General features: G+C 39.3%; 1 protein-coding gene across 1 annotated transcript; it reads left to right on the forward strand.

The window, feature by feature from the left end:
• Positions 1-8,849: 8,849 nt before the first annotated feature.
• Positions 8,850-13,766, forward strand: cox16 (cytochrome c oxidase assembly factor COX16). The gene is made up of 4 exons (XM_026151386.1): positions 8,850-9,025; positions 10,267-10,344; positions 12,293-12,361; positions 12,931-13,766. The coding sequence occupies exons 1-4, from the start codon at positions 8,966-8,968 to the stop codon at positions 13,042-13,044; spliced, it is 321 nt and encodes a 106-aa protein (XP_026007171.1). The 5' UTR covers positions 8,850-8,965; the 3' UTR covers positions 13,045-13,766.
• Positions 13,767-19,860: the final 6,094 nt, after the last annotated feature.

Here is a 19,860-nt window from a genome sequence, read left to right on the forward strand (position 1 = left end):
TGGCTGCATTTCTGATCAGCGCTCTCCTTGTTCGGCCTGTGAGTTTAGGTGGACGGCCTTGTCTTGGTAGGTTTACAGTTGTGCCGTACTCCTTCCATTTCTGAATGATCGCTTGAACAGTGCTCCGTGGGATGTTCAAGGCTTGGGAAATCTTTTTGTAGCCAAAGCCTGTTTTAAATGTCTCAATAACTTTATCCCTGACCTGTCTGCTGTGTTCTTTGGACTTCATGTTGTTGTTGCTCTCAATATTCTCTTAGACAACCTCTGAGGCCGTCACAGAGCACCTGTATTTGTACTGACATTAGAATACACACAGGTGCACTCTGTTTAGTCATTAGCACTCATCAGGCAATGTCTATGGGCAACTGACTGCACTCAGCCCAAAGGGGGCTGAATAATTACGCACACCCCACTTTGCAGTTATTGATTTGTAAAAAATGTTTGGAATCATGTATGATTTTCGTTCCACTTCTCACGTGCACACCACTTTGTATTGGTCTTTCACGTGATTGATTCATGTTTGTGGCTGTAATGTGACAAAATGTGGGAAAGTTCAAGTGGGCTGAATACTTTTGCAAGCCACTGTATAACAGCTGACCTACTGGGTGTGATGAAAAACCCATTATTACATGTAAATGCGCATACTTACAAAACTGTGATCCTCCAGAAATTGCTTAAATTTTATGGAATGTTTAAGGTTGAGCCCAGTTTAAGCAACAAGGACGTAGATCTATGTTTTTAGAGCTGTCAATAAAGTAACTCTCAGCAGCATCAATATAAGACATGCTCCCTGCCCCGAAAGCTTTAATAAATGTTGTCCCTATTGACATTCTGTTGCGTTGGCAACCACCAAGATCCCACTGCCAACAGACATTCAGTAATAGTCATTGCATAGTGTTAATAAATATCTTTCACTAAACATGAAAGTTTTCTAAATGTCCTAGTTTGCGTGATTAAAATAAGTTATTATGTGTGAGAATCTCTCAAATGTCAAATACTTTTCCACTAAACAGTCGTCTTCTACATTGGTTAGGTTTTTTTTTTTAACAAACATTTATTAAAACTTATAGTTTGCTTTGGAGGCTGAATTGGAGGACCAGTGTAGGAACCAAAATGATCAGATAGAGATGCTCCAGAAACAGCTCCTAGCATGTCAAAATCAACTCCAAGAACAGGTAGTTAAACATAGCCAGGACCAGGAGACACTCAAAATGGAAATCAGACACCTGAAAGCCCAGCTCTGCTCCAACAAGACCATTCTTCAGGAACCTCTGGAAGAAAAAGAGACCGGAGAACAAGAACAGGAAGAAAAAGAGGACACAGACCTCATGTCTCTTCAGGAGCCTGCGGGAGAAAAGGACACCAGAGGTTAAGAGCCCACCAGAAGTAAAACCACAGAAAAAGAAGAAGCGGAACTGGTGTGAGTAATCACATCTTGACCACTTCTTTGCACCACATTTACATTTGCGTTAGTTCTCCTTAATTGTAGACCTTATTTGCTCCCAATAACAATTCTTTTCTCTACACATACGACCACATTTCTTGGTGAGGAGGAGCTGTGCAGGACCTGGAACAATTGTAAGTTATAGTTATAAAAGAACGATGCAGACAGATTTTTAGTATTGATATATGGAAAAAACAAACAAACCCCAAAGAACCCCCAAAAAAGAGTCTCCTGAAAAAAACAACAACTTTGACTTAATAAGCTAAAATGTCATCATTTGGTTTCAACACATAAATATTACTTTACTATTTTTATTGTTGTTGTTTTTTAAATTTAGCAGGTTTCTTTTATTTTATGGACATCACCTATGCCATCAACCAACTGAGATACCTGCTATAAAATGAAACCGATTCTATAAACAGTTTGTTTCAGCCACAAATACTGTGAAAACATTTTCACAATACAGCGTTAAATTTGCAGTTAATGAGGGTTACTGAGTTAATGAGAGAGACGGAAGCATACCAGTGTTTACAGGAAATAAGCTCTGCAACGGAGCTGAAGAAGAGTCCGGATTATTGTTCTTACAGTACAATATTAATGATAAAAGTACATTAATGGCAGCATTATTTAATGACTGCGTGAATGCAGCCGATTTTAGTTTTATTGTGGTGAAGAAAACATTTTGGATATGTTATTGTATGAACAATTTCTAGACAAAAACAATTAAAACACTGTAAAAAAAATGCTTAAAGATCCAGTGTATTCCTTACTTAGAAATGACCTATCGGATGTGATACTAACACATTATTTACCGATCATCACCATATGATCCTGGCAACTCAACCGTTGTTCCCTCGTTTCATTAAGCATTTCTGCATTATCGCATTTCTGGACTGAATGCGACACTGCAGGCATTCCTTAAACTTTAAGAATCTGTTTTCCACACACACGTTTGGGACACTGCATTTACATATGTAAATAAAACCATTTCGATCAATTCACCTGGAAATACAAACAAAAAAACTATGATTTATAAGTGTGCGGGTGTGCGCATGTGCGAATGTAAACCTTTGATGCGTCACGAGTTCTCTTTGATGCGTCACAAATATGAGAATTCGCGAGGGCACATAAAGGGACCTTAAACTCACCAAAATTGTCAGTGAACTTTTGGCGAGTTTTGAGATTAGTTGGAAGACAACAAAAACAAGAAACCCTTTACATTATGGAACCATTGGCAAGAGATATATTTGACCGATCACAGCCAGGTCCTGAAACAACAGCCAAGGAAGAGCAGCACCGGCTGTTTGCTTGCATTGTATTGGTCAGAGTCCTGAGTAAATGTAATGCTCTCCAAAGCTGCACTAAAGACGAGCATGCCACCCACACTAAAGTGCTGCTAGACCAGATAATGGAGGGCCTCAGCTTCCCAAAGAGCATAGACATGTCAAAAAATGTCGTCAAACGGATCAGCAGGGCTGTCCTCAGTGACCTTCAAAAGGTACTAACTGCTGAGAAACTGAAAAACACAATTACCACACCAGATCCTGCTGTGGACAGAATAATTGTGAAGGTTTTTCAGTTCTGTATGAACGAAATCCTCGAGCAGATTGCAAGGAGGCCAAGGGGTTTTTGGCGTGATGATGCCTTCAAATTCCTAATTGCTGCTACTGTATTTATCTGTGCCATTCTTTTGGCGGCATTCCTCATCTGATAACAGAGCGTAACAGCTGCAGATGGAAGTTTACAACACATTTGCGTTAGTTCTCCTTAATTGTAGACCTTATTTGCTCCCATTAACAATTCTTTTCTCTACACGTACGACCACATTTCTTGGTGAGGAGGAGCTGTGCCAGACCTGGAACAATTGTAAGTTATAGTTATAAAAGAACGAATACTAGGTAAGGGAGTCATCTTCCTTACAATACAGCTAAATTGTCAGTGAACATTTAAACGCCACCTGGTCGCGACAGATGGCCACCCCTTCCTGGGCCCGGTTCTGTCGGAGGTTTCCCCCAAAGGGGGGTTTTTCCTCACCGCTGTCGCCAAGTGCTTGCTCATAGGGGATTTGGGGGCTTTAAAAAAAAAAAAAGTTCACTGGCATCTCGCAAATATGTTTTAAATGTAAACATATTTGCGAGTCACTTTTAGTTGTATATAATAATGAATAAAATTAATTAAAACAAATGAAAAAAGAATATTGGAAAAAAATACATGTCTCATTGTTTCATATATAAATTTCAAATAACCTTATGACTCTGTTCATTTTATGAGTATATCCTTCTGCCATGCTTCACATATTTACTGCTGCTTGGCTAGCTTTAATCATGCCAGCATGAGCACAGGCAGAAAAAGGTACCAATCAGAGATATCACATGTAGCTTGTGTTTATGTTCAGAGTGACATCTGATTTAAAAGCAGGGAGAAAAGGACACTGAGATGTTCAGATGTTTTCTGACTCTATTTTTTTTTCTTTTGTCATTACTCAAAAGAGCTACTTTTCAACTTTCAAACTTCTGTGTGAATATCAGCTTATTCAACATTTTTAACTTAACATTCAGCAATCATTTTTGAGGCAACAATTTTGCATAGTTTTTTTTTTTTTTTAAGTTCTACGAACTAATTAGATTTTACAATGCAACAGCTACAGTTGCCCTGGGGAAATCAAGCAAAGGAAACAGGGTCTAGCTGGGTCTGGACTGATTGGTCTAGTGTTTTGTAGAAACGTACTCCATTTCTTTCATCACAGCTGTCCTGTGCCAGATGAGGCAGACATTATGTCAGAAACATCAGGAACCCTGAAGTTCATTCCAGTAATCAAATAGGACCCAGCAGCTCCCTCAGAGGGAAGAATTGTTTTTATTTATTTTTGTTTTCTTTTTTTGTTCTGAGACATGTGAAGCTAGAGACACCAGTAACCATAGTCAGTTGTCTTCCAGGAGCCAGAGCAGGTGACAGTGAGGGAAATTTAAAACTGCTGGCTGAGGGTAAATGTAAATTCAGTAAAATGAAAAAGGCAGTAATGACACCCGGTTACGTCAATCAGAGGTCATGAAAATCAATATTGAATTGGTGTGTAACTTTACCAGAACAATATCGGGCTCTGTAGTTTTCTCTGGTCCCCTCCCCAATTGGACCAGGAGTCACATGTTTAGCCACATGTTCTCCTTATATTTCTGTCTGTCTGAGTGGAGTCCAAATTCAAATTCAAATTCAAATTCAAATTCAAATTTTATTTGTCACGTACACAGTCATACACAGTACGATATGTAGTGAAATGCTTGGACAACTGCTCGTGACCTAAAGAAAACAAAAAAAGGAAAAGGCTATGAATAAGATAGGAAATAAATATGAAAAATTAAAAAGGGTAAATTTAACTAGGAAGGAATAAAATATAAATTAAGGTTAAAAATGAAATAACTGTACAACACAAATTAGAATGAAGGGTAAATTTAACTGGGAAAGAATAAGATAAAATATATAAATTAAAGTTGAAAATAAAATAACTGTACAACAAAATACACAATATAGAACTATATAAGAATGTATGAAGAAATCTAAATATAAATAAATATATACACAATAACAGCAGCTGTACAAGTATTAACCGGAAATGAAGAATATAGTGACCAGTGTTGTGCAATCCACATTATGTCTTGTGCAGTGCAAATATGCTTAAAGTGATTTAAGTGATGAAGTGAAACAATGTCCAGAATGTCCAGTGTGTGTAAGAACTGTATGTGTGGGTCAGTACTGTGTGGTGGTGTGATTGAGAGACCGTATCGCCTGCGGGAAGAAGCTCCTCCTCAGTCTCTCTGTGTTGGTCTTCAGGGAGCGGAATCGCTTTCCTGACCTCAGCAGAGAGAACAGTCTGTTGTTGGGATGGCTGAGGTCCTTCACGATCTTCCTGGCCTTGGTCCAGCACCGCCTGCTGTAGATTGAGTGCAGGTCAGGGAGCTCGGAGCGGATGGTGCGCTCAGCTGACCGCACAACCCTCTGTAGAGCTCGTCTGTCCTGCATGGTGCTGTTCCCGAACCAGGTTAGGATGTTTCCCGCCAGGATGCTCTCTATGGTGCACGAGTAAAAGTTCATGAGCACCTTGGAGGGCAGTTGGAAGTCTCTCAAGCGTCTGAGGTGGTAGAGACGCTGACGGGCCTTTTTCACCACGGTGTTGATGTGACAGGACCATGACAGGTCCTGCGTGATGTGAACTCCGAGGTATTTGAAGCTGTCCACTCTCTCCACTGGGCACTCGTTGATGACAGGGGTCTGGTAGTTCCTCTCCTGCTTAGTGCTGAAGTCCACTATCAGCTCCTTTGTCTTACTGACGTTTAGAAGGAGGTTGTTCCTCTGGCACCAGTTCTCCAGATTCCTAATCTCCTTCAGGTAGGCCGTCTCGTTGTTATCAGAGATCAGGCCCACCACGACGGTGTCGTCAGCAAACTTGATGATGGTGGTGGAGCTGGTAGTGGCCACACAGTCATATGTGTACAAAGAGTACAGCAGGGGGCTCAGAACACACCCCTGGGGGGCTCCAGTGCTGAGAGTGGTGGAGGCTGAGACATGTCCGCCCATCCTTACTGCCTGTGGTCTGCCAGTTAGGAAGTTGGAGATCCACTGACACATAGATGAGCTGAGTCCCAGATGCTCCAGCTTGGTGGTGAGTGTGGAGGGAATTATGGTGTTAAATGCAGAGCTGTAGTCTATGAAGAGCAAAAAACAATGTGGGTTTTATCAATAATTGGGAATCCCTTCCCAGACGCCTTAATGCCCACTCACATCCTGGGCCATCTGATCTCAGGAATTCGCATGATAAGGCGGGGCTAGGTTTCACAATGAACTCACCCGAAACTCTGGCTGATTGGGACCCACACCCAGTTTCACACCTTGGCTCAGGCGATTAGAGGATCATCAGGGGGTCCTTTTGTCCCTCTGTGGGGGGTCACTCCCACTAGGTTTATATCTGGGACTCTCCACCATTTGACCTCAGAACTGAAGAAGCTTCTCGGATGAGAGGTGAAACGTCTTCAAGTAACTTAAAGAAGTCCAGACGCTTTTCTTTGCAAGCTCCTTTGACTACGATGACCTGGATGACTGAGAACCTTCACAGACATCCAATTGGTAAAGTAAATCTGCTTGGCATCTTTCTTGGCCTTCAGACAACAATTCTGATGGCTAAAGATCCAAGGGGACAGGCAAATAAATAAATAAATAAATAATTGGGAAACTTTCTGGAGGAAACCTGGTCTTGTTAGGAGTTATGGCATCTATCCCACGTTGGATGGAGCAGCTCTCATTTCTACAAATCTGGCCAAATTTATTAAATCCCCCAACATGTGACTATCCAAAGTTAGGACCAGGAAGCAAAGTTGCAGTCTTAAACACCTCTCTGCAGCTTCTCTCCTCCTGTTATCCCCCTAAAAATTCCATCCCTTTAGCAGCTCGCAAACAGGCAAAAAATAAACTAAAAACCACCAAAAAAACAACTTAAACATAAAAAATCACAAAGAAAGAACAATATCCACATCTGCACCAAAGAGTAAAACAGACATTTTATCTGATTTAGTGTTCAGCTCAGATAAAATAATTATTGTGGCTAATTTTAACATTCATGTAGGTGCTAAAAATGACGCCCTCGACACAGCATTTAATCTGTTATTAGACTCAATTGGCTTCTCTCAAAATGTAAAAGAACCCACCCACCACTTTAATCACACTCTAGATCTTGTGGTATATGTGTATGTATATATATGTATATATATATATATATATATATATATATATATATATATATATATGTAGCACCAGGGAAAAATAGAGCATCAAATCAGAAGTACTTGACTCCCTGGTATAATTCTCAAACACATAGCCATTGCACAGCAGCTTTACACTAACGGACCTGCAAAGTGTTGGACTGATGCCAACACAGACCAGGTCCCTGACAATAAGAAAACAGCAGTTGTTGTGCACAAGCGCTTCACAAATGAACTCAAAAACTCTTTGAATAAATGTTTTGTGTCATTAACTGATATTTTATGGTAATAGAAAAATTGAAAGTTCTGTTTATATTACCATTTCCAAGCACTTCTTTTCACTTATTATGACTCATTTGTTTTACATATAAGATATTGTTTATATTGTTTGCTTCTGTGTTTTGTGTGAATGTACTTCTTTATATCCTTAAACATACAATTACAACCTAATACACCATTTGCTCAAAAATGCGTAAATTATAACTTATCAAATTAATCTGTGCTTAGTACACAACAATTAATGTTAAATATTCTTTTATTCTCCTCAACTCAAACACTATACTAAAATATAATGACAGCGTCCATCTCATCATAAAACAACTAAACAGCTAATACACGAGGACATGAACAAAATAACTCAGAAACTTTCAAATTTGAGCATTTTCATTTCCTTGAAATCAGGTTCCTCTCATGTAAATGTGTTTATATACATTCATTCAAGTGGCTCCCAAGTGTTTTCTTCAAACAGGACACCCAACAAACAATAAATGTCATTTTTAACGATATGTTCACATTTAATAATACCCAGAGTACCTTTAAGTTAGAATCACTGCCTTGTGGTTGTTTTGCCTCAGCCAAACAGTTAAGGTGTGGTTTACATCCATGTCTGTCCACTTATGATACAGTATACACACTTAGTCAATTATAGCCACTCACCTTTAATTACTGAATTGCATTTACTTCATCAGTGACGGAGCTGTAATTTGCCATTATTTGAATACATTTGAACTGAAAACATTTGAAGGTCACTTTGTGAAATTCTCAGAGATGTTTTTTCATTATTGTGTAAGCAATCATCAAACAAAAAACGTTTTATCAGTAAATTGCTTAATCGAAACTATTTCAGTGCAGAATAAACTTCAGTTGGTGTATCTTTAAAAAAAATAATTTTCATCTGGTTTTGTGGGATATAAACTACTTCAGATCACCTTTGGATATTTTGGATAGAACTCAGTTTTGTTACACCTGACAGCAGCCCTTTCCACTACTCTCCAAAGCTTTCTGTGAATCATTTTATATTATTTAATTGAATTTGGATCATCTGTACTAATCGTCAACATCATCAGTCTCAAATTTGTTGCAGCTGATCTGTTTAAAGAATTTGGCTGGTTGCCTAGTTAGAAATTAGAGGGTGCATAATAGAGAAAGATATCTATTTTTATTTTTATAAAGATATTTCAACAAAAGTTTCATGCTACAAATTCACAGGATATAAAATGATTGGTGCTCAAAATATCCTGCTGGGAACATTTATAGAGCCCCTGGTTGAGCGACATGAGTAAAGATCTGATATTTTACTTTTTATCTAAACCAACGAGAAAAAATGTGACAAACTCATTTCCCTTATACGAACAGTCAACGGAACAATTCAGCGTGCCCTCAAAACTATACGGACCAGTTTGAGTGTGGGACCGTTCCAGGAAATGCATCTCAGATGTCACCTGTTTGTTGTTTGAACCTGTAACATGGGCTTGTAGTCTGAAGGAGAGTTATGTTTAATTTAAAGTTGCTGCAGAAAAACAAAACGGTGAAATATGGAATCCCTATGCTTGTAAGTAACTTTTATGCGACGATATTTACGGAGACTAAGCAGTTTGAGCTAATATTTGCTAGCAGCTTAGCTGTTTTATGACTACATGACCCCACCGTGGTGCGTGTAAATGACTTCTTTAACCAGTTCACTCCTAATATTGAAGTAAGATCTTGTATCTGGAACTTCATAATAGTATTAGTTGTTTTTTCGTTTTGTCTTAGTTATAGTTAAATTGGGTGTTAAAGCCCATTTTGGGCATTTCCTTTCTTTGCTGTAACGACATTTATCTTTAATCGTGACTGTTTAACAGTATTTCAAACCGAATCCCAGGCTTCTATAGTTAGGTATACAAATGTGAGTCGAAGCATCTTAAAGGTTGTAGTGCTTGGTTTTGTTGACAGTTTTAGGAAGGAAGCTGTATTTGTTCGTCTGGTAGGCATACAGGCCCATACAGTGGACTAAATCATTAAGGTTTTAGATAGTTAGCAATTCTTGTTCTGTTTTGAAAGTCTTGAAAGCTACAGTGACCGCAGCATTTATTTTCTTATTTATTTATATCCACTTTAACGAGAAATACCTAAGTTATACCATAAAGTACTGTGCAAAGGTCTCGAACCATTCCTGGATTCTTTATATTTTGCCTATCCTTCCTCGTAAGTCACATCCTTACGAAATAAGGGAAATAATCGGTCAAGGACATGACAGATGACCTCACAGGTGCATTTCACCCTTCAGATCCATCTACTGTTCACCTCATCATAAATGGTGTCACTGGCTGTCAGGAAGCCACTCTTAAGGAAGGGAAACAGGAGTCATCCTGAAAATCAGTGACAACAGGTCTGTTGCAGTAATGAATAGAAATCTTATCAAATTATTGGTTCAAACTGTCACCAATATGTGCAGAGGACCTCAGGAGACAGGTACAACAATCCGTTAAACATTGTAGAGGTCTGTCATGGTTTGGGACTTCAGTTCAGCCAGTGGTGTTGGAGATCTTCTCAAAAATGATGGAATTATGAACACAGAAAGTTACCATCAGATTTGATCCACCATGAGAAAGCACATGATCGGCAACAGCTTCATTTTTTCTGCTTTATATACTGTATTTACATGTGTGTTTATTTCAATAAATTGATTGCTGCTATTTACTGATTTACCTAGCAAAATATTACAAAGTGTGTAGTGCTTCCAGACTTTTGCACGGTGCTGTAGATAACCACAATGCTTATGGTTCCATTCTCTTATATTTCTTATTTCAGTTGCTGGTAGTTGGTGGTTCCTTTGGCTTGCGGGAGTTCACACAAATCCGGTATGATTCCCAGAAGATCAGAAAAAGGGTTTGTAGTTTGATTCCTTTTGGATTTTAAGAAGAAGAAAAAGGATTTGGTCGAGGTTTATTCAAAGTCAGTTAATTGTCAGTTACATTTAAACTCCCAGATCTTTATGGTTACATAAACTGTTAAGTGGGAAGACCCCTTCCTATACAATGTAATTAAGTGTACAGTTAGCGGGTAAAATATTTTCTCTCTGTACAATACAGTAGACAGTGTGCAAGTTCTCCACCCAGTGGTTGGAACTGTAATTGCAGCAGATTTCCTCCCAAGTGTAAGGTGTCAAAACAAAACACACTTTGTCTCATTGTTAAGACTCCTGGATTGTTACAGATTAGTACAGTGTGGTCAAGTTTTAAGACATCTGAATTGAATACTTAGTCTACCCATCTTTTCAGACAAGCGGTAGAGTCGGTAGAAGAGCAAGCTGGGAGAACAAGTTCTAATAATACATTAAATGACAACCAATTCATTAAAATGATAAAAGGTTGGGCATTTATTAGAAGGCATTACAGTCTGATAAGCTGGCTGTGAGGGGAAGTAATAGCACAAGTTTTGTGTTATTTTATTTCGACATACGTTGATGCGTGATACCTGGGTGGGAGCCAGATAGCAGGGGCTTCTTTTCTTATTACTGTCCATGTGAAGCAGCACTAGACTGATGATGATGATGATGATCATCATCATCATCATCATCATGGTGGAGGAGGAGGAGGGCATTGGGCCCCTGGCACTGTGCCTGTGCAGCAGCCCCCACACGTATCACTCTCTTCTGATTGGGCCTGCAGCAAAGAGAATCTTGTTCCTCTCTCTCTGACACTGTGGAGTAAATGTTGAACTCTGCTGTGTGTGTGTTTGCATGTATAATTTAATGCATGGCATATCTAAAAAGTTGTATGCTCATGATTAAAACCACTCTTACTGTTTTTAGCTTGCCTGTTATTGGCCAGTTTCATTCTTTTGTTCTCGCAGATAAGTGCTCACTTAAGTCAGTGAAGCCACTCAGAGTAAGTCACTGTGTGATCCAATTTGCATCTTCCCTTCAATGATTTGATTTAGCCTGTTGGCAGAGATGAACCTGAATGCCTTTTTTTTTATTCCCTGTTCAGATTTTTGTGAACTTTCTTTATTTCTGGCATACCCAGTTTGTACCCAGTTTCAGCTGCTAACACCTCCACAGCAGGTACCTGACTAACTTAGGCAATTAATTCCCTGGTGTCAATGCTCTAGAATATTCTATATATTATTAATAGGCTGTAGTAATGTAGGTCTAATTGTAAATCAATCATGGTGTTATGAAATTCATCAGTCAGCTGTGTAACTGCAGCATTATTGCTGTGAAATATTAGAACTCATTAAAAGTAACGATTCGGAATGGGATTCATTTCAGCCCTATTCTCAGGCAAAATCAATTTGAATTGCAAAGTCCTCATAACTCGACTGGACTCAACTCTCTCTCCGATAACCTTCTTGTGTGTGTGTGTGTGTGTGTGTGTGTGTGTATATGTAACTGAACTGGGTAATGTTGATGGCAATTCAAGGAGAACAATTTGTACAGTAAAACAGGGTAAATTGGATCCTCCCTCTGGGTTTAGAGAGTTCTACACCGGTGAGACAAAGTGTAGAGTGTTTCTTACTTCTATTTATAGTCACAAGGAAAGTAGTTCACCTCTTCTGCATATGTCATCTTTTAAATAGCATAATACATAATATTTAATAACATTGTGGGAAATGAAATGGTGACCTCATTTGCAAGTTGCAACTATACAAACCTTCTCTTACCTCATTTTAGTACTTTTAATTTCCTCTTAACAAACTATCTACAAATCAGTCATTCAAGCAAGGGGAGCCTTTGCATAATCTCTTTATTTCTTACTGTTGGAATTTAATTCTGTGACGCTGTGACAGCTAAGTAAACATTTTGTTTCCCCTCTTTTTTTCCCCCATCCTGCAGTTGGATCCTTCACTGGAGGCTAAAGTGAACATCCAGAGGCAGCCGGTCATACTGGAAGAAGAGTACGAGGTAAGGGGAACAAGGCTGTGAGACTAGCAGTGGAATAGATCAAAGACTCTGACTTGTGTAGTGTGTCTGCAAGAAAGCTGGGAGAGCAAAAATCATGCTTTTAAGTGTCAAAATGCCTCACTGACAGAATTTTTGGTGCATTGTTAAAAATTTTAAGTACCAGGTTAATTTACAGGAAAGATTGACAAGATAGTGAAACCTGCTGTGATGTATGGTTCGGAGAAAGTGGCACAGACAAAAAAGACAGGAGCTGGAGGTGTGGCAGAGGAAGAGATGCAGAAAGTGAAGATTTGGATGTGGACAAGATTGAAAATTAGTACATCGGAGGGACAGCACAGATTGAGTGGCTTGGAGACAACGCTGAGATGGTTTGAGGATGGTGGATGTATTAGACAAAAATGTTAAATATGGAGCTCAATAAGGCAAGAGGAGAGTTTGTGTGACAGAGGAGGATGTTAGCATAGGATGAGATGGGGGCAGATGATCCTCTTTTATATTTTTTTGTTTGTTTTTTCATTCAAGGCATCTTGGAGTTTAACTCTGCCTCTTGTGGGTTTTTTGCTTTGCAGAAGCTAAAGGAGATGAATTTGGACGAATGGAAGAACATCCGTGGCCCTCGTCCCTGGGAGGACTCCAGGGAGTACCAGGAGCAGCAGCGCAGGAAGCTGAGCAATAAAGACTGAGACTGGAGGACATCAGGCTGAGCAGGCACACACACAAATACACACCGGGAACATTACAAGAATGAACTGTGGAGAGACCTGAGATTCAGTTATGGTAGTCTCTGCAGCTTCAGGGCCTGGACTCTTTTGTCTTTGCTTGTGCAGGAATTCAGACTTGGGGAATATACATTAATAGGCGATAATGGTTTCTTCTGGTTGTAACATGTTCACAGCTATTAGTCAGACTGATGTATCATCAGGACCATTTCTGCGTTCACAGATAAATTCATGTGGTGTCCAATATTAAGTAATATTATTATTAATATATATTTATATAGATATAATGCAGTCATAAAACACATGCTGTCTCCATTGTTTTCAGCACGTGGAGCAGAGTAGGCTTCACACCTGAATACGTGGTGGTGCAGAGTCAAGCGGTGTTTTCTGATTTGCTGGGAAGTTGATAGACAATGACTTTATCATCATTTTTTTACACCCAAAATACCAGCATTGTGATTGGCTCAAGCTGTCCATTACTACTATTATTATGCCATAGAAGCAAAACTGGTGTTATAATAAAAAAAAAGTTGATACTTATAATTTAATGCACAAATATAAATCAGGTGTCACCTGTCTCAGCCAGCAGGTGGCCCATCTGTGTCCTGCTGCATCTTCCACAAAGAAAGGATTATATATCCATGTATGATTTACATGACTCAATAAATTATTGTTGTTTATCCACAGTGTTGCCTTCACTTTCATTTTGTTTTTGACAAAAGCTGGTGGATGTGGTGGGTCTTTGTTTACAATGGTATTGCATTGATTTACCAGTTGGAAGCATAAAGGAATAAATAAGAGAACAGTCCAGCCTTTCCTCAGGCTTTATACTTCTCGACAGTAATCTGTTTTTCTGACAGTTATTACTTTGCACTGCAGTGGATTTATTGTGCTTATAATAGAAATAGTATTACCTTTTTGCTTTTTTGGTCCTAAAAACAAAAGAACATGATATTTTCTGTATGCAACAATGGCCCTAGATTCGTACGTTTAGGTAATGTGTGGGTGAGTGACAGATAATGCATGTGCTGCCTCATCTCATTCAGCTGTGAAATGAGATGTAATGAATATTCTTCAGGTGCATGAAAATGTCTTGGGATACATTTTCCGCAATCCCTTTTTTACGTTCTTGACTTTTGAGCTGTTTTAATACAGAGTGTTCTTGGGCTCAGGAAACAAACAGCAGATCATATGTGAGGGTTATTTTTCCCATGCACAGGTTGTACAAAAATACATCTTGCTCAGAGTGCTGTTTTGTCATAGGCTGTTTGAATGTGTGGCAAAGCGCCATGAAGTAGCAATCGCCTCTTATCCGCCAAACACCTCTGAATAACAAAGCGGAGTAATCAAGTGTTTATAACAGGATTAGCGGATCACATCAAAGCTCTTGCGTCAGGCGGAGGGTTGATAAAAATGTCTGGTGTTTTGCGAAGAGGCTTCTAAAATTAGAATAGCCACATGTTGGTGCATTTGTAATCTTAGAGGTGAATCACACACTCGTGCTGGAGGCTCCACCGGGTGGCTCCAGGGCTGTTTTTGATTAGATGAATACTGTCTAGAAATAAGAACTACAGCGAGGATGCTGCTGTTTCTTTGGGACAGAAAAGATATTGAGTTTGATGATGCTCATTAAGCTTGGCCTCAATATACTGAGGGGTTAGCTGTGGTGGTGGAAAAAAATATTATTTTCTTTATTAAATAACAGGAACATTTGAAAATGTGATACAATAAAAAGTGACACATTCAAAGTCTAAGTAAAAGAAGCACTACAATCAGACTAACAAACAAATCAAACAGTTGTGGTAGAAAGGGAACTGGCAGTGTGTTTTTTCGTGATGCGGAAAAGTATTCCATCAATTTTGACAAGATCATCAACATCACTGGATGAAATGCAGCCAAAAACCCTAAAACAGTCATGAAAAAGCAGCCAGTGTCCAAAGAAAAACTTTGAAAGACGTTAAGAGAACCTAGAAAACTATTACTCATGATCATTTTTTCCAAAAATAACGAAATATAAAATTAAAAATCTGGCTCCTAGAAAGCAAAGATATAAAGAAATGGGGGTAGCTCAAGATTTTTCCGTGGACATGATAAATATTTGTCAGCATGAACGTGGTTGATATTAACATGGTAACAAATGGATCACAGCATGATAGTATTAGCAGTTAGCTTCCTCACAGATGTCCTTTCATCACTGCAGACTTTTGGCGTCGGTCTCCTAAACACAGATTGCACCGTGTCCTGGAAAAAAAACAAAAGAAAAAAAAACAAAAAGAAACAAGATTCTTGGACGAAGTGTAACACATGTCTAGGAAAGTGGGCCCTTCTCTTGCTAGCAAGGAAATCTCTAGAAGACAAAATGATGTGTGAAATTAGGTGAGGTGGCTTTGCTTTCAGCTAAACATCCCACTCATTTAGCTGTTTCTTTATTTCCTCCACACTGTCCTACTTCACTGTACATTATATGGAAGTTATTTAGCTCAGTGTTTGGTGAACCGTGTAACCTTGTTAATTGTGTACGGCTCTACAGCCTCGCAGCTTTTCCACAGAGCCTACTTCAAGTGAGTCACGTGAAGAAGACTTAAGAGCGCTGAAGCAAAAGACATGTTACAGCTCTACAGTTCTACGATGAGGAGATATAGCGGGGGTGTAGTCATCAGAGGCCAAAATAGGTCAGCCTGGAAGGGCTTGCTATCGTAAGTGAGCTGCCAAGATGTGTTATGAGATGGAGCCCATATTTGAAAAACATACGCCCATTCACATGCACATCAATTTTTTATTAGAGAATGCAAGAAAATGCAATTAACTATTAAGTGGACAAGGCTAAACAAGGGGGAAATGAAATTCAATATTTACCGTGTTGTTTGATGAGAACTAATGAAGTTTGAGAAACAAGAATTGTGGAGTCGGTTGAGATTCTGGGCAATGTGACAACTGGGGCTCTCAAAATAATCTTGAGCATCTTCCAGTGGCCCTATTCAGCTCTGGGGCCCCTCCATCAGTCGATTCCCCCTTTAATTAGCAGCCCTGCAAGTCTGGTTTTTAATCTGCCAAATCATCACAACTCTGATGTGGAAACTCTGCAGAAAAAGCGTTCTGCTCACAGTCCTTTTGGCCCTTGATGAATGAAAAATTCCCTCTCCGCAGATTCACTCACACATTCCCCAGATGATGATTAATTACCACTGGTATTATCTCATGAGAAGACATTTTTCACAAGGATTGCAGACATGACTATTCACTTCAGTGAGAGAAATGCAGAATATAATATCTCATTTGTCATCATCGGGTGAATTCTCACACCAGACTGAAATCACAACGTTTTGATATTTGTTACTTAATGCTAATCAGTGACAGCTTAACCAGCAGACTGTCACTTATATAGGGAATGGTAGTTTGATTAAAAATCATCACCAGAAAATTTAAAAGAAATACTGTGTCACTTTGATGACACAAAGTAAACACTGGAGAATTGATTCTTTCCAGGAACTGTATTTAATGTGATCTTTGACGTTAGCATCAATGCTGTTGTTTTAAAGCTGCAATAAGCAGAAAGTTTGAAATCTTTAAGTCACAGAGACTGATGTTCGGATTTTTGATGAATTTGCTTTTTAGAGAACTCGATGTACAGGCATGGTTTAAAAAAAAAGAAAAAAAGAAAAAAAAAAGAATGTATGCCCACTATGTCCAGATTTGACATATCTGGACATAATAAAAACATATCTAGTTCTCACCAGGTGTTAATATCTCAATATTATAAACAACAACAACACATATTACAGAGTGTTGTTATTTAGTTAAAAAAAGCCAAGTACACACCATGATCCACTTTTAGCAGCAATAACTTGCAGTAATAACTTTCTGTTTGATTTTATCACTCTCACATCAATGTGGAGGAATTTTGCTTTGCTCTTGTTATTTCAATTCATTGAGATTTGCAGAAATTTGTTCATGCAAAACAAACAAAGAACTGCACACATCTGTATTGCACTCATTTGATTTCGGCACCATTTTCTCTGCAATAAGTTCAAAAAGGCCAGTTTAGTTAGTACTTGTGGAAACCCCTCCTGCATGCCTATGTCCTTTTTAGTAGGGTAGTCACTCGCTAACTGTCTATTGTCCTCTGTATTATAATTGACTGAGGATTTGAATATTCTTCCTGGCTGGGGGCAAAATAATTAACATCATGGAAGAATAACTTGTGCATATCATCACAGATACAAGGCTTTCACTGTAATATATCAATATAGAGTTATATATTTTAAAGAAACATTGATTTTTCTGTCTAAATTCAGTCATCTATCAGTTAAAATGTTAATAACTCAATTATTAAACTTAAACTTTGTTTCATGATGATGCCTGGTATTAGACTCCAGTCAGTATCAGTTTGTAGTTTCAGGATTTTCTATGTTTTATCTGTGAAATTTTATACATTAAAGGAAAATAACAGAGTTTTATCAAATATGAAAACGGTCTTTAGTTAGGGAGAGCCTTCATCACCCTTCTGAGTCTCAGAGAGATGCAGAAAATAGAGACTTTTACTACCTGGAGGAGGGGGAAGAGAGGAGGAAAAGTGAGTCGAGAAATGGCCCTTGTGCTTATTTTATTTAGGCCCGCTTTCTCTCTTTTTCTTTCATTTCTATAAATAGACAGACGCTTGGCAGCTGAGGGGGTAGTCCACGCAGAACAAATGCACCCCCTGGCTGTTTCACTTCATTCGCCACATAATGAGCCAGACGGAACACGCACAGATCGCCGCCGTCACTTCCACTCTCCCCGCGACCGAGGCAGGGGCCACAAGTTGCCATGGAGATGTGGCTGTGGGGCACAGGGGCCCGGGCAATGTGACGCTAAGTCCCTCAGTCGAACTGACCTCTCCGCCTTGATCTGTGTCTCATCCGGTCTTCCTTCATATCGCCATCCCGTACTTTTGATGCTCCACCCTCCATCCTGTCCTTCTGTCTTTCATTCAGCACCATAAGGCACAAGGGAGACGAGTAGATGAATGTGGAGTCCAGTGTCCTACACTCGTCTTCTGTGCACCGTCCCTCTGATGTAATGGAGTCGGTGCGGGTATCCCTCACTCACCCATCTTCCCCTGCAAATATATTCCGGACCAGTGAACCACTGAATGCTCAGCTCCAATAGCTGCAGCTGCGGAGGTGGCACTCTTCATAGACAGGCTACACTATGTGAGCAAATACTGAAGTAAAAGTGCATTTATCATATATTTGGGAAAGCTTAGTGGTTCCTCTCTATCTGCACTCAGTACAAATTTATGGACTGTCAGGTTTTTATTTGAGGAGAGGATTTATTGGTGCACAGTGGTAAAGCTTTTATTGCATTATAGAAAAAATAACCAGCTCGTCCTCTCAATTTGATTATGTGCATCCCCACCTAATCAAGCCAAAGCATGTATGTCTGGATGATGGGATAAAGGTGATGGTGTTTGGCTAGATGCCACAAAAAGAAGAAAATATTTCTAGTGCAGTGGAGGTGTGAGCTGTTCTACTATATTAGGATTTTTCCTTCTGGGACTACAACATTGTGAGTATATTTATATGGCAAACATATTCAAACATTTGAGCAAATTCTTGCAGCACATTTTGTACAGCAATCTACTGTTATTTGTAAGCATAGATGCGGAATAAAAATGCTGGTCGCCCTATGGTGTGATTTGTTCCCATTTCTTGAGCTGAATATATGAGAAATGCCAAAGATAACACTTTGCTGGGCATAAAATAGATTTTTGTTTTGTCCCAGACAGCCATTAGCTGAAAACTCGGCATATCTCAGCAGGGTCCAGGGAACTAGAAGGACAAAGAAAAAGTGCCAGGCCTAAAAATTATCTACAGCAGATGAACTATGTCTTAAAGTCACGTCCTTAAGAAAAACAAAACAATCAAACAAAACTGACAAAGGACATAGGAGAGGTTGATCTTCCCCATTGGTTGATCCATCTACTGTTCACCGAAGCCTCATCTGAATCCTGGACCTCAGAGGTCTCAGTGGATGGTGGTAGCTCTCAAGAAACCAAGTGTGGAGAAAAAGCTGAGGTGTGCCAAATTACACAAGAACTTGACTGAAAATCTCAGACAGCAGGTCTTATGGAGTGATGAATCCAAATTCTAAATTTTTTGTTCAAGTCATCGTCATGCACGAAGGAGGTCAAAATTGATGGAATTATGAACACAGAATAGTACAATCAGATTTTAATCCACCATGCAATACTATCTGAAATGAACCAACTGTCAACTGACCTAATTTTTTCATGGGGAATGATCCCAAACAAACTGCCAACGCAGTAAAAGCATGCCTGGATAGAAAAAAACTCACGGTAGAAGACGACCAGTCCTTGATTGGACTTCTTCAGAATTAGATGATAGATCTTCTTCTGATACATCCTGGGTGGTGGTAGTGTGTGTCAGCTCATCTCAAGGATAGAAGGGGCTACCAGATGTGGTCACAGGTTTCTCATGACATTACGAATGCTACAATCAAATGTCTACATGGTAGATAACACTAAAACTAATGTATAATGCCAGACAGCCATTTAGCTAAGCAGTGAAAACCAAATGACCCTTCAGCCTAGCCATATTTTGATTTAAATCACACTCCATGCATCTTTTAAGTCTTCAGAGTGACTGCAATCCCTGCGATCCTGATGCAAGGTGACTCTCTACCTTTCTTGTTTCACAGGTTCACCGTTCATTACCACCTATTGTAAGTGGACGTCGCCTAGGGGGTGATGTTGATGTTAACTTTCCTGATGACCGCTCC

The sequence above is a fragment of the Astatotilapia calliptera genome, chromosome 19, assembly GCF_900246225.1.
Source record: "Astatotilapia calliptera chromosome 19, fAstCal1.2, whole genome shotgun sequence".
Taxonomy (NCBI): domain Eukaryota; kingdom Metazoa; phylum Chordata; class Actinopteri; order Cichliformes; family Cichlidae; genus Astatotilapia; species Astatotilapia calliptera.

Excerpts from the sequence above, each read along its gene's own strand:
- cox16 (XM_026151386.1), top strand. The coding sequence starts at position 8,966 with ATGTTTAATTTAAAGTTGCTGCAGAAAAACAAAACGGTGAAATATGGA. Across the intron at positions 9,026-10,266 it reads AATATGGAATCCCTATGCTT|TTGCTGGTAGTTGGTGGTTC; the intron begins GTAAGTAACTTT and ends TTCTTATTTCAG. Across the intron at positions 10,345-12,292 it reads CCCAGAAGATCAGAAAAAGG|TTGGATCCTTCACTGGAGGC; the intron begins GTTTGTAGTTTG and ends CCCATCCTGCAG.